The sequence below is a fragment of the Lodderomyces elongisporus genome, chromosome 1 (assembly GCF_030384665.1).
Source record: "Lodderomyces elongisporus chromosome 1, complete sequence".
In the NCBI taxonomy this organism is placed as follows: domain Eukaryota; kingdom Fungi; phylum Ascomycota; class Pichiomycetes; order Serinales; family Debaryomycetaceae; genus Lodderomyces; species Lodderomyces elongisporus.
Genome location: NC_083673.1, coordinates 2001624 through 2018773, shown reverse-complemented (window position 1 = coordinate 2018773; position 17150 = coordinate 2001624). Strand labels below are relative to the sequence as shown.

Below are 17150 nucleotides of genomic sequence, written 5' to 3'. Positions count from 1 at the left end.
AGATGCGGGTGTTGGTGTTGGTGTTGGTGAGTAAGAATGTAATGTGACATATAATATCTGCTCATCGTGAATTCCTTTTATCAAAATGTGAGGGGATTCCATGATCCTCTTATACTGCTGCTACTACAGTAATTAAATGCTATACACAACAACTATACTCCTTAAAGTAATGTATTGCCAGCATAGCAAAAATGTACATAAGAAGAAAAAGAATGTGAGATAAGCATGAAAAAGATGTTAAACTGCATGTTGGTGCTCTGTGGGTGTGGTGCTGGTTGTTCCTGTTTTAGTTTCTGTTTTTGTTTCTGTTCCTGTTCCTGTTCCTGATCCTGTCGCTTGTCCTATTGTCTCTTCTGTTGCAAATAAAGAAAAATAAAAAAAATAAAAAAATAAAAAAATAAAAAAATAAAAAAATAAAAAAATAAAAAAATAAAAAAAAAAAAAAATAGAAGAAACAGAAAAAAAGGAATTTGTAGCTTCCATCAAAAACCATTTATCCTGAAACGTTCTGCATGACATGTGTTTTCAACTTAATACACTGAACAAGTTACCAGTGGCTAGTAATAATATTCATGCTGAACGGGGACTGACTCCAGCTATTCCTTTGGCCAACTGAAAGAAAATAAAAAAGAAAAGGAGAAAAAATTCGTGTCTTGTCTCCATTACTATTTCATAATCAGTTCAAAAAAAAAAAAACTACACCACAGCCTAGTTAAAATCAAAAACGTGTATGTTGAGTAAGTATCATATCTTCTCTAGTCATACATACATACATACATGTTACACCCGCAGACCCGCATACTCCAACCTATGCTCTTACATTGGCCATGACGACGAGTAGAAACGAAACACAAGCAAACACTGCCAATCACTGTCAATCAATTTAGATATTGTATGTTAAAGTTTATATATGGGATATTATTGATTCACTACATATTTCAGCCAACAATAATCTTTTGCGTAGAAAACTGAAAACAATAAATGATTGCAGTTTTTGGTAATTTTCTGTTCAAAGTAATTTGGAGATCTAGCCAGAAACTTTGGACAAGGACGCAAAGAAAACAAAAAAAGACAGAAAAAAAGAGACAGGTTTCCTAATTAGGAAATGTAATTGGCCATGTGCCATCATAACCTATACTCGCTTAAAAATTCTGACAGCAGGAAAGCGGGAAAGAAAAAAGGAAAAAAAAATAGAAAAAAAAAAAGAAAACAAAACTCTTCTATTGCAGCTAGTTAAGGTCAAGAGGTTAATAGGTCAAAGTGGCTGGCTTAATGTCATATAAGTTTTGTATTTTCAACTCTTCCTTACTCTACAAGAACACAGCAAGATATGTTAGATGTCGTCATAGTACTCATGAAATGTGTTGCTTTCTTCTGTGTTTGGAATACTCCTTGACCATTATAGCCTTAATTTTCTCGAAGTGTTAATCGTTTCCACTCCTCAAACTAAAGCTCAATCAATACAAAAAAAAAACGCATCTTGTGTCTTTTGTCTCATGCTTGCATTCTCGCTTTTATCTAAACTCAAACTCTCGTTACAAACAATGCTTTTTCTTCACATCAATATGACAATTGTAAACCATTGTATTTAGAAGAAGAAGAAATGAAAAAAAAAAAAAAAAGAGGATCGTGGTTCAACTTAATCGTGAGGATATTTATTGTCCCCAGATTTTGACTTTATTGGAACTATATCGTTGCAGCTTACAAATCAGTAGAATTGAAAATATATGAGATTCAAATTGAAAAAAAAAAAAACTAAAAAATTCAAATTGAAATTCAAATTCAAATTGAAAAAGAGTAAAAGGGGAAAGGAAAAAAATAAAAAAGTTTATAGTTTACCAATTACACAGTTTAGTTTTTTGCTTTCTTTTTAGGCGGACGATCATCTCCGTCACCAGCAGTGCTACCGCCATCTTCCGAGTCGCTTGCAGAGGATTCAGCATCACTATCAAACTCCTCGGCAACATCTGAGTCTGAACCTGACTTGAAATCATCATCCTCTTCGGAGTCGTCCTCACCTGCACTTCCCATATCTACATCACCATCGTCATCGTCCTCATCCATTGCAGCTTCTTGTTCCAACGCCTTGGCCAATCTTTGCTTTGCAATTTTTTCCTCATTCTTAACCTTGACACCCTTCTCTTTGCAAAACCTCTCAATGTTATCCTGTTCCTCTCGATCTATACTTCCAAACACGTGTTTCTGAGTCGAACCAACAATATTGATTTCCAAGTCAAATGTTCGCGAGGCCGAAACACCACCACCAGTTCTTGACATCACGACATTACTGATTTCACTATATGGAATGTAGAGTGTTGGTTTGGTGACAAACAAAAAACATCTGTCCAATGGGTACAAATAACCTTCTGAAGCCTTTAATGAGCATGATAAACCAGGTTGCAAGAAGCGTGACTGGAAAGAGCCTGGGGTAAAAAGTTTCTTCTCGGTTAGTCCGCGAAGACAATGTGCCATAACAATGTATGTTGGCGCATCGTATGTCTTTTTCAATCTATTTTTGTACTTGGCATCAAACTCTTCATCACTCAAGTTTAACTCAAGCTCTGTTTCCTCATCCCTGGCAAATTGCAAAACCAAAAATGGGTATCTCGTTTGACCCTGTCTTAATGGCGGGTCAATTTGTATAATGATCAAATGATGTACTTCATCTGGTTTGGGTAATGAGAAAATCCTCTCAATCTGCTCATATTGGATTTTATAGTCGTATGTTTTGCCTCTTAATCTCAATGATGTCGAATACATATCGATATCATAACGACCTCTAGGTGTCAAGAACAACGCGTCACTAAATGATACTATGGCTTCACCGGCAATTTGTCCAATGTCCGCCTTGTCCTTCAATTGCTCATAAAACACTTGTGCTGCATTTTGTTCCATCGACTCGGCATTGTTATCAGCCATATTTTCCTCGCTCTTCCTTTTTTCCTCCTCATCCTCTTCCTCTTCTTCCTTTCCATCTTCATTCTTAATTGTTTTTTTAGTTGTGTTCGTCTCCAGTTCAACTGTGGTTCCAGGAACATAAAATCTCATCTCGACAATTTCGTCCCCCAACTTGTCAATAGTTTTGCCATCAGATAGATTAAACTCAATGGCAACTTCATTCTTACCAGTCAAATTAGAGTTTGAGATATTATCATACGGAATCTCAAACGCTGGTTTATTGTTCACGTTAAACACCAATTCGTTCTTGGCTAAATCAGTCTTTCCCCAATTCCATCCTCTTAACGAATGCTCCTCGTGTTCTAAACTGATATGGAAATTTCTCGTCAATTCTTGCTTGAGCTGGTTGAAATCGTCAACATGGAATCCGTCAAGCACGATAACACCTTTGTTTTTGGTTTGAACACGCAACTCGTATCCTTTCAGACCTCTGGACCAAGTAGCTAAAATAATCTCTTCTCTAGGAAGTAAAAAAGGTTGCTGCTGTTGTGGTGCTTGACCATTTTGCTGTTGTTGATGTGAGCTTGCCTTCCAACCAAGACCAGAGTCGGCAATACGCAATCTACCAACCAGCCTTTGCTGGTTGAGATATATCCTTTCAAAATCAGTGTTGACCATTCCTGATGTGATGTGATGTGATGTGCTATGATATAGTGTAGTGTAGTGTTGATATTAGAATTTATCTCCAAATAGTTGAATTTTTTGGCGATCAATTTGAAAAACGATTTTCGTATTTCCTATAAGCAGAGAAAGAAAGCGAGAAAATAAAAAAAAGAAAAAAAAAAAAAAAGAAAATTAAAAGAAAAAAAGAAAAACGCGTCAACTACATTTGGACATGACTTTAAACATACAGAAACGTAAAGAAAGAAAGAGTTGAGAAATATAGAAATCTTCAGGCTGCCAACAGCAAAAGCAAAAGCAAAAGCAAAAGCAAAAGCAAAAGCAGAAGGGCAAAGGGAAAAGGGAAAATGGTGAGGTGCCGAGACCCAAAACCCATTATTAATTTTATCCTCACAACCCCAAAATTATTCATTATAAACTTTTTACTGATGGCTGATGGGCGTGTGAATGTAAATGAACAAAAAAACGTTAAAATATAGTGTCATAATAACCAACATGAAATATGGTTAAGATTTCATTTCTGAAAAAAAAAAACTTTGAAAGAAATATACATATATGTATATAAATATATATATAGAATTTGATTTCTATTACAACTATTCACACTTTTGCAGCTCTAACAAATGCTAAAAAATTTGGCATGTTTTTCACTGTAAATTTTTTATAATTCCATTTTCAACCCTTAGAATGATTCAATGTAAACTGTTAGTAAGTATGAATATGTCCAACATGTTACTCATTCCAGTTGGACAAACACCAATAAGACCAGTACTCAAATACAAAACACTCTTTCTACTACTAAATTATTGCACTACTCTTTACTCCTTCCTTATTGTCGAATAACATTCGATGGTAATGATTCATAATATTAAAAAACGTGAGATTGCATAAGAGTCATCCGAAAAATACACAAAAGTCGAGCAAAAAATATAATCGAGAAAAAAAAAAAGAAAAAAAAAAAAGAAAAGAAAAAAAGAGAGAAAAAAAAATATGAATTAAGTAGAGCTTACTTTGAATTTTATTTAATCTTTTACCACCACTTTTCTTTCTTTACATTTGAAAACAGCACATACAACAATGGTTAAAAGAGCAGGTGTTTTAGGAGCCACTGGGTCGGTTGGCCAGAGGTTTATTCTCTTGTTGTCAAAACACCCGGAATTTGAGATTCACGCCTTGGGTGCTTCAGCTAGATCAGCTGGCAAGCCATACAAAGATGCAGTCAGTTGGAAACAAACGGATATCTTGCCCGCCTCGGCACAAGGTGTCGTGGTGCAAGAATGTAAACCTGAAGGTGCATTTACTGAATGTGATATTGTGTTTTCAGGCTTGGACTCTGATGTCGCCGGAGATATCGAAAAGGCATTTGTCGACGCAGGATTAGCTGTCATTTCCAATGCCAAAAACTATAGAAGGGAAAAAGATGTTCCATTGGTTGTGACTATAATAAATCCGGAACATCTTGATATTGTAGAAAACAAAGTGAAAGCAGCAAGGGCCAAAGGTGAGGAGAAGAAAAAGACTGGGTTTTTGATTTGTATTTCAAATTGTTCGACCGCTGGTCTTGTTGCCCCTTTAAAACCATTGGTTGACAAGTTTGGTCCAATAGATGCTTTGACTGCGACTACATTGCAGGCAATCTCGGGCGCTGGATTTTCTCCAGGTGTTTCCGGTATGGACATTTTGGACAATATTGTTCCCTACATTAGTGGAGAAGAAGATAAATTGGAATGGGAAACAAAAAAAATCCTTGGAACTTTGAACAAGGAGGGCACCGAGGTGGTCAATATCCCAGAAGACGAAATGAAAGTTAGTGCACAATGTAACCGTGTCCCAGTCATTGATGGGCATACCGAATGTATCTCATTGAGATTTGCCCAGAGACCTCCACCTTCAGTTGAAGAGGTGAAAAAGACATTAAGAGAATATGTTTGTGAAGCTTCAAAACTTGGATGTCATTCTGCACCAAAACAAACCATCAATGTTTTGGAACAAGAAGATAGACCACAACCAAGATTGGACAGGGAAAGAGATAATGGATATAGTGTATCTGTTGGTAGAATCAGAGAAGATTCGTTGTTGGATTTCAAAATGGTTGTGTTATCGCACAACACAATCATTGGTGCTGCTGGTTCAGGTATCTTGATTGCTGAGATCTTAAACGCCAGAGGCTTAATTTAGGTGTAGGTAATTCACAGAGATCATGTATTTTATCCTTCATATATATATATATATATATAAATTTACTATTTAAATGGTTTATGATAGCTGTATACAGCACCCGACTGACCAACACTTTATCTATTTACTCTTGACTAGTTTGATGATAACGATCGTGTTGTTAGGTTAGTGGTGTTGGTTTTGATGGATGTGTCGATAGCGCCATTCTTAAGAAAATTGTTTCTTTCCTAATTAGGAATGCGCAATTTATACGATTGCAAAAAATTAAAAAAATTAAAAAAAAAAATTAAGAAAAAAATTAAGAAAAAAAATTAAAAAAAAAATTAAAAAAAAAATTAAAAAAAAATTAAAGATGCATTCTTCTTATACTTCCTATACCTTTTATAATTCATCTTTAATTTCGATCCCTTTTCTTATTCAATATCAATATTCTTTTCTTCATTTTTTTTTTCAGGGCCCCTGTTTGATGACAACATTTTTTGCCTACTGGGGTATTCAATATTTAGCTATGAACCGTATATCTCCTTTAAATCTTGAAAAATTGACCCAAGAGAATCTTGATGAATACATTTTTACTCTATATTCAGAGAATGCACCGCAAAGTCGATTAGGGTATGTGAACAAAAATGCTGACCTTGTCACAATAACACTTCCAGAATCGCACATAGACTTGCATATCCAGCAATCCATTTCACAATTGTCTTCGACTAAGGAAACAACAAGCACCACTGGCTTTGTATGTTGGAGTTCATCAGTTCAGTTCTCGGATTGGATATTGTCAGGAAACTCTTCATCGCCCATCAAGTTGAGCAAATCAGACACAGTGCTTGAGCTTGGGTCCGGTGTTGGAGGTATTTGTGCAGCAACATTGTCAGGCAAAGTAGGTCATTATATCGCGACAGATCAAAAGCATGTACTCAAGTTACTTTCAAGCAATTTAGCAAATAACCTTGACGGGTTTGAAAGTTCGACTATGAATTCAGATTTGCCTACAACACTCAAAAAATCATCGCACATCAATGCAACCGCGAATACCGAAACCAACAAACATGAAATTAGAAATAAAACCAAAAGAAATAATAAATACAAAAATAACAGAATCGACGTTGTTGAGTTTGATTGGGAGGACCTTGAGTTGGGTCTAGACAGATTAGGTCACACCAATCACGATGAAATTAATATAATCATTGCTTGCGATACTATTTATAATGAATACTTAATCACACCGTTTATAAATGCTATAAAGGCGTTGCTCACGCAAGAGCATACAATTGCCCTTATAACGGTCCAATTACGCGATGCCATAACAATGGAAACTTTTGTAACAAGATTAGTAAACGATACATCGTTAGTCATATCTGTGTTTAAACGACATCTACTTAGCAAAGACTTAAAAAATGGATTCGAGGTCTATCATATCACGCGACGCATAGAGTGAGGAAAGCCCAAAAAAATTAAAAAAAAAAAAAACAAAATAAAAATCCTTTGTTCAAAGGCTATAAGTTTTATCATTAACTTCTTTTCTTTCAATTTGCTGATTCTTTTATATTTTTTAGAGTTGATTTTTTTTTTCTGCTGTTTTTCTTTTTTAATTCTTTCTTTTTGATCTATTCTTTGTTGTAGATTGACTTTGGAAGAAGTTATTGGAGTAGAATCTAGTCCTTTCTTTTTTTTGGTTTTGCATGGGAAGCTGGGAAGTTGGGAAGGGTTGGGCAACGAAACTAAAACCTTCGAAATTGGTTATGTAATGAATACTAATATACTGTTGTTGTTGTTGTTTTTTTTAAGCCGAGAGTCAAGCAGCGATGGCGGTTTATTTAACCGAAATTCCATTAAAAGGTGAGGCAATTATTCTGGTTAGCCAGTATTTTGACATATTATTTTTTTTTTTTTTTGGTCAGTCTGCCAAGTCGGCCAAAACTAGCATAACATCAAATAACATGAGAACAGCTACGCAATAAACACTAAATGATGGTTAGTTCATGAATATAACATAAAGTTCCGGCTAATTGGTTGATTAGTGTGCAGCATACTGCATAGGTCAAATGGACCTATACGGTATGTATGAGCACTTAAGGATTTCCGTGATTAAAATCCCGTAGCCAATTAGCCAGGATAATCCTCTTGTTGTAAGGGATAGTAGATTACCTCCAGAGTTACATTACTAGCTGTACTATAGTGTAATTATGTGATCAAAAGACGTGTATTTCAATCAAGTTTACATGAGTTACAGCTACAACTGAACCGGAACAAACAGGAGGGAAGGTGGATGATAAAGATGAGATAATCTATATATATATATATATATATATATATATAATAAAGAAATGAAAACGAACACTGTAATCGTCATACAGCGACACATAAGAGACGCACAGTGCTTATCTTTTCCACACAAATGGGAATGCGTGTCAAACTCCCAAAATAAAAATAGAATTTTTTAATTTAATTAAAAAAATTAAAAAAAAAAAGAAGGCAATTCAATAATTTCTAGTGTAAAATGAAGAATATAAATAGGAGACATAAGTCGCATTTTAAAACTCAATCAAATATGTAGAAATATCGATAAAAAATTCGCTTTACGGTCACAACAACTATAAGGTACAATTCTATGGATATTCAAAAGGAGTCGTCACTCCTTCTGAATCCGCTTCATTTACAAATTCTGTGATAATATTTTGCATCTTACATTTAGACAATTTATTATAATCATAGTGTAATGAGATACAAGAGCTCCTTATTAGCATACATTCTTTTTGCAACGACAAAAGAGAAGTCATGGTTTTCCCTTTCCGCATACAACAATATGCTTATTCTCGATTAGAATAGACTATGTGGCAATTGCAATTTCACACGCTGGAAATTATTATTTTTTTTGTTTTTTTTTTTACATTATACCAGATTTATCTCTGATGATCTTGCCACTTGTCTTACTGATGATGGCCCGGAACCACCAGTTACACTTAATAATGTCAATCCCATATTGAGTTTCCTTTATACTCAGCCTTCTTTGTCAGAAGGTTCGAGAGAAGTTACTGTTGAGGTCGCTTTATAACAAAGCATCGTATGTGTGGTTGGATGTATTATTATGGCAAATTAGACAAGCTTGGAAAGACACAGTTTATTTCGAATCGGTTGAATAGATTTCATGATAACTCTGCAAGCAAATTTGGACTCTAGGCTTCGTATCTACAATAAAGTTTGGACAATTTTAAGACACCATGCTTGGTTGCATTAAAAGACATCTTTCTTTATTTAACGATTTAAAGACTTAGAAAAGCCGCTTACTGAGAAGACTTCTAAGAAATATGCTCAAGATTCTCTTGAACTTACAGCTGTGGCTAGTGCTCCACGAACTCATGTTCGATCGACTCTGATATATGGCGTACACAATGCTACAATTGCTATGGACTTGCTCATGTTGCTTCAAAGTGCTCATCTCCTAAACGGACAAAGGAGTTTGACGATCTTGACTCAAGATTGAAGGCGTATCTCATTAAGAAACCGCCGTCTACCAACTCTGGCTCAAATACTTAATCCTAAACGAGCAAATGTTGCACAGTCTCTTATTGAAGTTGAGACCAAAAGTTTTGAACAAGGTTCAACCTCGGAGGTTAATTCATCAATTCATGCAGTTTATTATGTGCATGAGATGGTGACAGGTCAGCCTCGGTTTATTCTCGATTCTGGAACCACAATGACTTTGGTCAAGGATCGAACTGTGCTTCATGACTATCGCGAGTTTGCTTCATCATACTTTGTGAAAGCTGCAAATGGTGAATGCATTGATGTCTGCGGTGAAGATACTTTGATTTTAGAAGGTAAAAATTATAAAATCCAAATACATAAGGTTGGAAACGTTCCTAAATTGATGCATAACTTGGTTAATCCGAGAGATTTATTACGTCTTAATGAACATTATGTGTTCGCCAAGGAGAATATAGTTCATAGTGCTATGGGTGTGATTGGTCGTGGAACTGACTTGATTGAATGCACATTAAATGTTGTATCTCCGGTAGAGAGTTTGAAGCTGATTCTCTGAGTGGAAAGAATAGTTTAAGTGATAAGGGAGTTACGGGTCTGATTGATTTTGGTATAGATATGGTAAATTTAACTTCTCACTGCGAGGGGAAGAATGCTATGACTATGCATATGGGGAGTTGTAAGAGTATGTTGTATACCTTTCAGGTGGAAAAATAGTTCAAACTGATTATTGACAAACTCACCACCTTTGCCAGTACGAATCTGACGCACCTTGGAGTTATGATGTGTTTCCATATTTCAAACGAGTATGATCAAGACTTCTGACATATCAGATTGGTATCAAACCGAAACACAGTTGACATTACCTAGTTTGTTCATCTTTTACCACTAGATCAAAACAGTCCTTGCTGAGGGACGGTGAAAAGGGAATAATTAAGTCAGCATGAAGTACTTCAAGGAAATAAGATGTTGGTGAATCTCTTGAAAACTTAATGATGGACTGAAAATATTTACCTTGTGAACTCGATGAACACTCAAATTCAAGTTCTTTCATAGTATGCTGAATATCTTGTTGCATTAACATAATGTGGAAAGCTTGTTTATTAGGATGACCCTATGCCTCATGAAGTTGCAAAAATCGAGAATTAGGTATAAGAGCAAGAGACACAGGTGTTAAGGGATATACAACATTTAATGTGCATTCAATCAAGTCAGTTCCACGGCCAATCACGCCCATGGTATTATGTACTATACTGTCTTTGGTGAACACATAATGTTCATTCGCACGCAACAAGTCCCTAGGATTGATCAAATTATGCATCAATTTGGGAACATAGCCTACCTTGTGAATCTGAATTTTATAATTAGCATCTTCCAAAATCAAAGTACCTTCACCACGAACATCAATACACTCACCGTTAGCAGCTTTAACATAGTAAGGAGATGCAAACTCCCGATAGTCATGAAGCACATATCGATCCTTGACCAACGTCATTGTTGTTCCAGAATCAATAATAAAACGAGGCTGACCTGTCACCACCTCATTCACAAAGTACACAGCATTGCTAGAGGGGGTAACTCTGGAGGTTGAGCCGTCCTCAAAACTCTTCGTCTCAACTTCAATAAGAGACTGAGCAAAGCTTGCACGTTTAGGATTGATGGCCGAGCTAGCATTGGTAGTCGGACGTTTCCTAACAAGGTACGCCTTTAATCTTGATTCAAGATCATTAAACTCTTTTGTCCGTTTAGGAGATGAACACTTCGAGGAAACATGCGCAAGTCCATAACAGTTATAACATTGTGTACGCCATGGGTCAGATGAGCGAACATAAGTGCGTTGGGCACTTTGTGCAAAGGCATGAGTGGCAAGTACATTAGCAGCTACCTTGAGATCTGGACAATCTTGAGCATATTTCTTAGAAGTCTTCTCGGTAAGCGGCTTTTTTAAGTCTTTAAAACGTTAAATAAAGAAATCAGTCTTTGGATTTAACCAAAGGAAATGTCTTAAACAGTCACGACCTTGAACACCCTGTGACATGAGATATGTCCAAACTTGACCGAAAATAGTAAATCTTAAATCAATATCCACTGCGTTATCATGGACTTTCTCAAGACGGTCAGCAATAAATTCTATTTGTTCGAACGGTACAAGTTCTCCATAAGTATCAACCAACCACAAAAATGCTGCTTTATTACGAAGCAACTTCAGCTGTAATTGTTCCTGAATCTTCTTAGTAAGTGTCTTGACATATAGAAAATTCAATATAGCAGTGAGATTTTCAACTGTGGCAGGTGGCTCGGTGCTATCATCAGTAAGATAGTTAGCAATGTCATCATCAGTAACAAAACTAGCGTAGTGTAAAAAGTTCTCTTTCCAGATGTTGAAATTGTATTTGTCACGCAATATGACAGGCTCAGGAGCTCTCAAATTGTCATACGCGCAAAGGGGACCCATAACTAGTTGCTTTGAATCGTTTTGGTTATTCCCCACTGGGGTATAGTAGTGGGGTTATTAGTAGTTGATGCGCTCATTATATTATATTTATATATATATATATATATCTATCTTGCTTACTTAGTAACTTTCTCACTTCTCTACACCTCAATTCGTCTCTGGTTGGGTTCCGGTCGCCCCTTTTTATCTATGATTTTGACTTAGTATCTCTTACACTCTAGCTTGGCCAGGCCAATTGACAATGATGCATATGTGTGCATGTTTGTGTGTGTGTGTGTGTGTGTGTGTGTGTGTTTGAAATTAATTTCAGAAATTGTTGTTTTCTGGACACTGTTTGAGATAAAACGCAAAATTGCAAGTGCATTTTTGTACCTCAAAAAACTTTACGGCTCGAGTGTTGAAACCAAAATGGTTTCCAAAATTTTTGTAATCATCGCTTATATTTACATCTCGGTTATCACATAAACTACATACATTCTGTAACACTAATGCAGCTGTATTGTTAACATCAGGTAGTCCATCAGTTGAAACAACAAACAAAAGCACGTTGGTTAGATGTATTCCCAATCAGAAAGGAGAGGAGGACATACCAAACCTAACAAACCTAACAAACCAAATTCTCTTAATCCCCAATTCAACAATAATGATCATAAAATTCGACCGAATAATAGCAATAACACGACAGTCAATGGAAAAACATTCAATACTAGGCAATCATCTCCGACAAAAACATTTTCAAAGTCCAAAAATATACTGAAACGGTTGGGGACAGGAAAGAAAGATGACAAAGAGGGCGAAGAAGAGGAAATAAAGAATTACGATAATGATAATTATGACGATAAAATAGAATCTCGCAAGAAAATTATCAAAAAACAAAAGCCTGATCAAGTTCAAATATTTTCTCTGCAAGAAATCCAAGCAACTGGCCCCTTATTTCCTAGTCCTGGGGCATTGGGGTTCAAGAGTCGAAATCAAGATCAAACAAATCTACAAACGCGGGCACGTCCAATACCAAGATACTTTCTTACACAACCAAAATATTTGGTTACTGCTCCTTTCGAACAAAATGAATGGGATAGACAGAACCAAATGAGGATGGATCAGATGGAGGCGTCCAATGGAGGAAAGGATTACCAGGGTCTTTATGAAGAATTTCAAAAACTAAGAGAAGTTGAGAGAAAGGAAATGGAGAAATTGGGTCTTGTTGACGGAGAGAATATTGCCAAGAGTTTAGATGATGCAATTGCGTTTCAAGGATCTTGTCTTGATATGTGTCCCGTATTTGAAAGAGTGCGACGTCAGTTGGAGAATAATGTTAAAGCGCTTGAAAAAGACCCTTACACAAATAAGATTTCAAAAGAGAAAGCGGTCAAGGCTTTTTCACGACCAGCTGCGGGCCAGCCACCTCCGCTTCCTTCCGATGTTAGGCCTCCGCATATCTTGAGGAGCACTTTGAATTACTTAGTTGAAGAGGTTGTTGACAAATTACCTGAGGCACACTCTTTCTTATGGGATCGAACCAGGTCTATCAGACAAGATTTCACATACCAAAACAGTTTTGGGCCAGAAGCAGTTGAATGTAACGAAAAAATTGTGAGAATCCATTTGCTCTCGTTACACATCATGGCTGGTAGTGATGTTGAATATTCGCAACAACAGGAGCTTGAACAATTTAACAAAGCACTTCAAACATTGATGGAAATTTATCAAGATGTTCGAAACAACGGCGGGAGTTGTCCTAACGAAGCTGAGTTTCGAGCATACCATTTGCTAAGTCATATACGCGATCCAGATTTGGAAAGACAAGTTCAGAATTTACCTAGTAGAATATTCAATGATAATCGCGTACAATTAGCTTTAGAATTGAAAAAATTGGCTTCACAGAATAATATCGTGGAAAGAGGGGTCAAAAACATAGTTGGTGCATTAGACTTTTATGTGGAATTTTTTCGCAAGGTGTACAGCGACGAGACTCCATTATTGATTGCTTGTCTTTTGGAAACACAATTTAGCGAGATACGGTTTTATGCTTTGAAAGCCATGTCAAGAAGTTTTCACTCAAAAAGCAAAGGTTACTCGTTATCGAGGTTACAAGAAGATTTGGGATTTGCTAATCAAGAGAAATTATTACTGTTTTTAAAGTATTATGAAATTGATATAATCCAGGAGAACAATGAAAATTTGGTGGATTTGTTTAATCAAGAGAAGTTGAAAAATAAGTATAAACTTAACTCATTTCACGATAAACCTAGACATCCTCCAATATATTCACCGCAAATTGATAACAAGATTAGAGGTCAAAGTCTCAAACAATTTATAAATGAGGGCATTTCGAACGGGTCATTTAATTTGAAAGCGGACCATTTCTTGCCGCAACCTGTACTAAATCATAAATATTTGGGTCAACTAATACCCTCAACCAATACTACAGTAGGTACACCATATGATATCAAAGTAGGTGCACAAGTGGGAAACCAAACTGGCACCGAAACTTTTCCATCGACTTCATTTACCTCATTCAGCTTCACCTCTCCATCCAATCAACCTTTCAAAGTACCGAATACAATGCAGACTATTGTTACAGAAACGCCTGATTTTCAATCGCAAAAGCCGTTATCGTCAACATTTCAGCCACTATCTAGTTCTGGTCATGGCTTGAAATTTAATAATAACATTCAATTCAACAATACTGTGAGTTCTGACGCTATGCCAACGACTACTCAACGGTTTCCAACAGTTCCAACGACTACTCCACGGTTTCCAACAGCTTCAACAGCCCCAACAGCCCCAACAGCTCCAGCAGCTCCAGTAGCGCCTAATTTTAAATTCCCTACACCTTCTACGACTACCAATAAACTGAATTTATTTTCTTTTGGTGAAAACCAATCTCGATCGAGAGTCCCAAAATCCTTGTCTATAAATAATTCTACGATTGGGCTGCCTCAAACTGTTTCGGGCCATCAAAAATACTCCTCTTCAAAACCAGATGCCTCATCTTTTGCAAAGCCTTTACCTACGTCAAGTGAAATTGCCTTACCACCTGCACAAGACACAATGAAAGAAGAAATTACACGTGAGAAAATGGTGGAATTTGGCTCTTTTACTAGTGGTTCATCACTCACACAACCACCATCATCTTTAACGCAGACCAAACCACAATCTCATTTGCCTTTAGCCAAAACCACAAGGAAAATACTTTCTGATTCACCGTTGTATTCGAAAGCGGTTGAGGCGACATTGCAAAAAATTGTCACAGATTGCATTGATAACGAATTGCGGAATTTATTACCAAATATTTTTCAGGACTACAATGCCAAAACTCAGCGTGTGAATATGATCAAATCACTCGGTTCTCAACTTTTCGATGCATTTATGAGTGAAATCATATACAATCAGTCTCAGGAATGTTTGGCTGACCAATTTTGCAATTCGTTGACAAAAAAACATGTATTACATTTGCTTGCGTGTAGTGCAGAGAGAAGAATGGAAGAGTACCACAAGAAGAAGTTAAAGAATGATGAATTGCGCGCAGTGTCATTCCGGGTGACAAAGAGAACTTTATCAAAAAATTCTAATATTGATGATGAAGCTCCAACTTTGAAACGGCACATGAAGGACCCAATGAAAATGAACTATAGTGTTGGTGAAAGAAAAAAAGAAATTAAGAAACTTTGGAAACCATTGGATTTGAAACATTTTTGTGAATTATGTTCTAAAAATGCCGATCTAAAAATTGAAGACGAAGATTTGACATTAAAGTTTTTGTTGGTTGTTGAAGATTGGAGTAATGCATATTCAAAATGGTTGCACTCGAAATTTTCGTTAAAAGCTGATATAGAAAAATCCGTTTATGAAAATCGAATCAGTACCGATTCTATTGACATGGAAGTCACCAGCATACCTAGGAAGGAGTTACTTACAAAGGCATTTTTCAATAATTGTTCATTTATTGTATTTGAATTTGGCTTGTTGAGTACTTCTGATATCACTATTGAGCAAAAGTTGGCTAGAGATTGTAAGGTATTGCGAAACATTTGTATGTGGACTGATCGGTACAGCACTTTTAAAACACATATTGTTATTTTGTTTTGGGATGCTAGTCACTCAAATATTAGTAACGAGAAGGTCTCTGTTGAGTTGAAGTTGGAACAGATTTTGGCTCTTGAAAACGTTGTAGACGTGGTTCTTTGCAACATGTCTAGTGCAGATCATATTGGTGATATTTTAAACCAAGCAGTTTACAAAATTGCACAGAATTTCAATGGGGCTTTGACTACCAAAGGCTATAGACGTGTATCAGAAATACGGCAGCTCAAAAATGTAAGGAAAACCGAGGAAGCCAACGAAGCCAACGAAGTCAACAAAGTCAACAAAGTCGGGGACACTTTGCCAAAGTTGGAAGAAAGATCTATACAACGAATGGAGAAAAAACTTCTTAAGAAAGCTAATTATTTAAAAAAGTTTGAAAGCCAACCTCCCCTTGGGGTTTCCACTTTGAATAGAAAAGTTAGTGCAAAACGTAATATGAATACAGGCTCAATAGCATCAAGAACGTATGCTTCGATATTAGCTCAAAGGGCAAACCGCACCGGTATGAGTGCATCGAGCGTTAACTCAACCTTTATCAATACTTCGCATTTTGCAGCAGCTAACAATTCCGATCTAAATGGCTTTGGAAGAGGTGTAGTTGAAGAAAGCACACCTGTTAGTTCGCCACGAAAAGATGATTACAGTAACATCAACGATGCTTCTGAAAACTTTAAAAGCAATAAACCATTTCTTCTTAGTAATCAAGGTGAAACAGAGTCATTTACAGAAGCCGATGTTTCAACTACATCCGTCAATGAAAGAGTGGAGAAATTGCGAGCACTTATTTTCAATGTGAAAAATAAGTACCAGAAATCCTCTTTGTCACAAGGTGCCAGTAAATAAAGAGAAAAATTTAATTTCAAAGTTGTCGGACTTGTTGCTATACCCGGCTTTAGTTTAGGGTCATTTAGTAGATATCTTAATACAATTTCATTAATCGGCATTGGGATGCTAGTGTAGTATTTCTTTTTTAAAAAAAAAAAACCATCTTTAAATTCGTTGTTGTTGTTTTTTTTTTTCTTACTTTTATTTGTAAATTCTTGAAAAAAAAATTTTTATACATAAACCGCAAAAATCACTTATTTTATTTTGTTTCGAGAAGTTTTACTTCTATTTATCGAACATAATTGGTGGTGCTTGTAGTAGTCGTCATAATAGTAGTTGCCGTGGTGGTTAAGAACAAAGAGCGAACTGGTGAACTTTTGTGAATAATCGCTGTGTTGCCGAGTGCGTGCGGGAAATTTGAATTTTTGAGAGAAATTCCTCCACTAGAAATATATGTTATATTATTTCACAAATATTACATTACAAATATCCAAGATTTCAAAAACAGCGAACAAAATCAAATTAGTGCTAGTGTTTGAAC

The 17150-nt window shown here is 36.1% G+C and overlaps 4 protein-coding genes across 4 annotated transcripts; 3 read left to right on the top strand and 1 right to left on the bottom strand. All coding sequences in view use genetic code 12, as the record gives it.

Annotated features, from left to right (window-relative positions):
* Positions 1 to 1851: 1851 nt before the first annotated feature.
* Positions 1852 to 3576, bottom strand: POB3 (FACT complex subunit; the record flags this gene model as incomplete). Its single annotated transcript, XM_001528183.2, has 1 exon — positions 1852 to 3576. The coding sequence occupies one exon, from the start codon at positions 3574 to 3576 to the stop codon at positions 1852 to 1854; it is 1725 nt and encodes a 574-aa protein (XP_001528233.2).
* Positions 3577 to 4656: 1080 nt separating this feature from the next.
* Positions 4657 to 5757, top strand: HOM2 (aspartate-semialdehyde dehydrogenase; the record flags this gene model as incomplete). The annotated part of the gene is made up of 1 exon (XM_001528182.2): positions 4657 to 5757. One exon carries the CDS (start codon positions 4657 to 4659, stop codon positions 5755 to 5757), a length of 1101 nt encoding a protein of 366 aa, XP_001528232.2.
* Positions 5758 to 6265: 508 nt separating this feature from the next.
* RKM5 (Ribosomal protein lysine methyltransferase) lies at positions 6266 to 7195 on the top strand (the record flags this gene model as incomplete). Its single annotated transcript, XM_001528181.2, has 1 exon — positions 6266 to 7195. One exon carries the CDS (start codon positions 6266 to 6268, stop codon positions 7193 to 7195), a length of 930 nt encoding a protein of 309 aa, XP_001528231.2.
* Positions 7196 to 12250: 5055 nt separating this feature from the next.
* Positions 12251 to 16627, top strand: SAC3 (actin cytoskeleton and mitosis protein; the record flags this gene model as incomplete). The annotated part of the gene is made up of 1 exon (XM_001528178.2): positions 12251 to 16627. One exon carries the CDS (start codon positions 12251 to 12253, stop codon positions 16625 to 16627), a length of 4377 nt encoding a protein of 1458 aa, XP_001528228.2.
* Between the last annotated feature and the right edge of the window lie 523 nt (positions 16628 to 17150).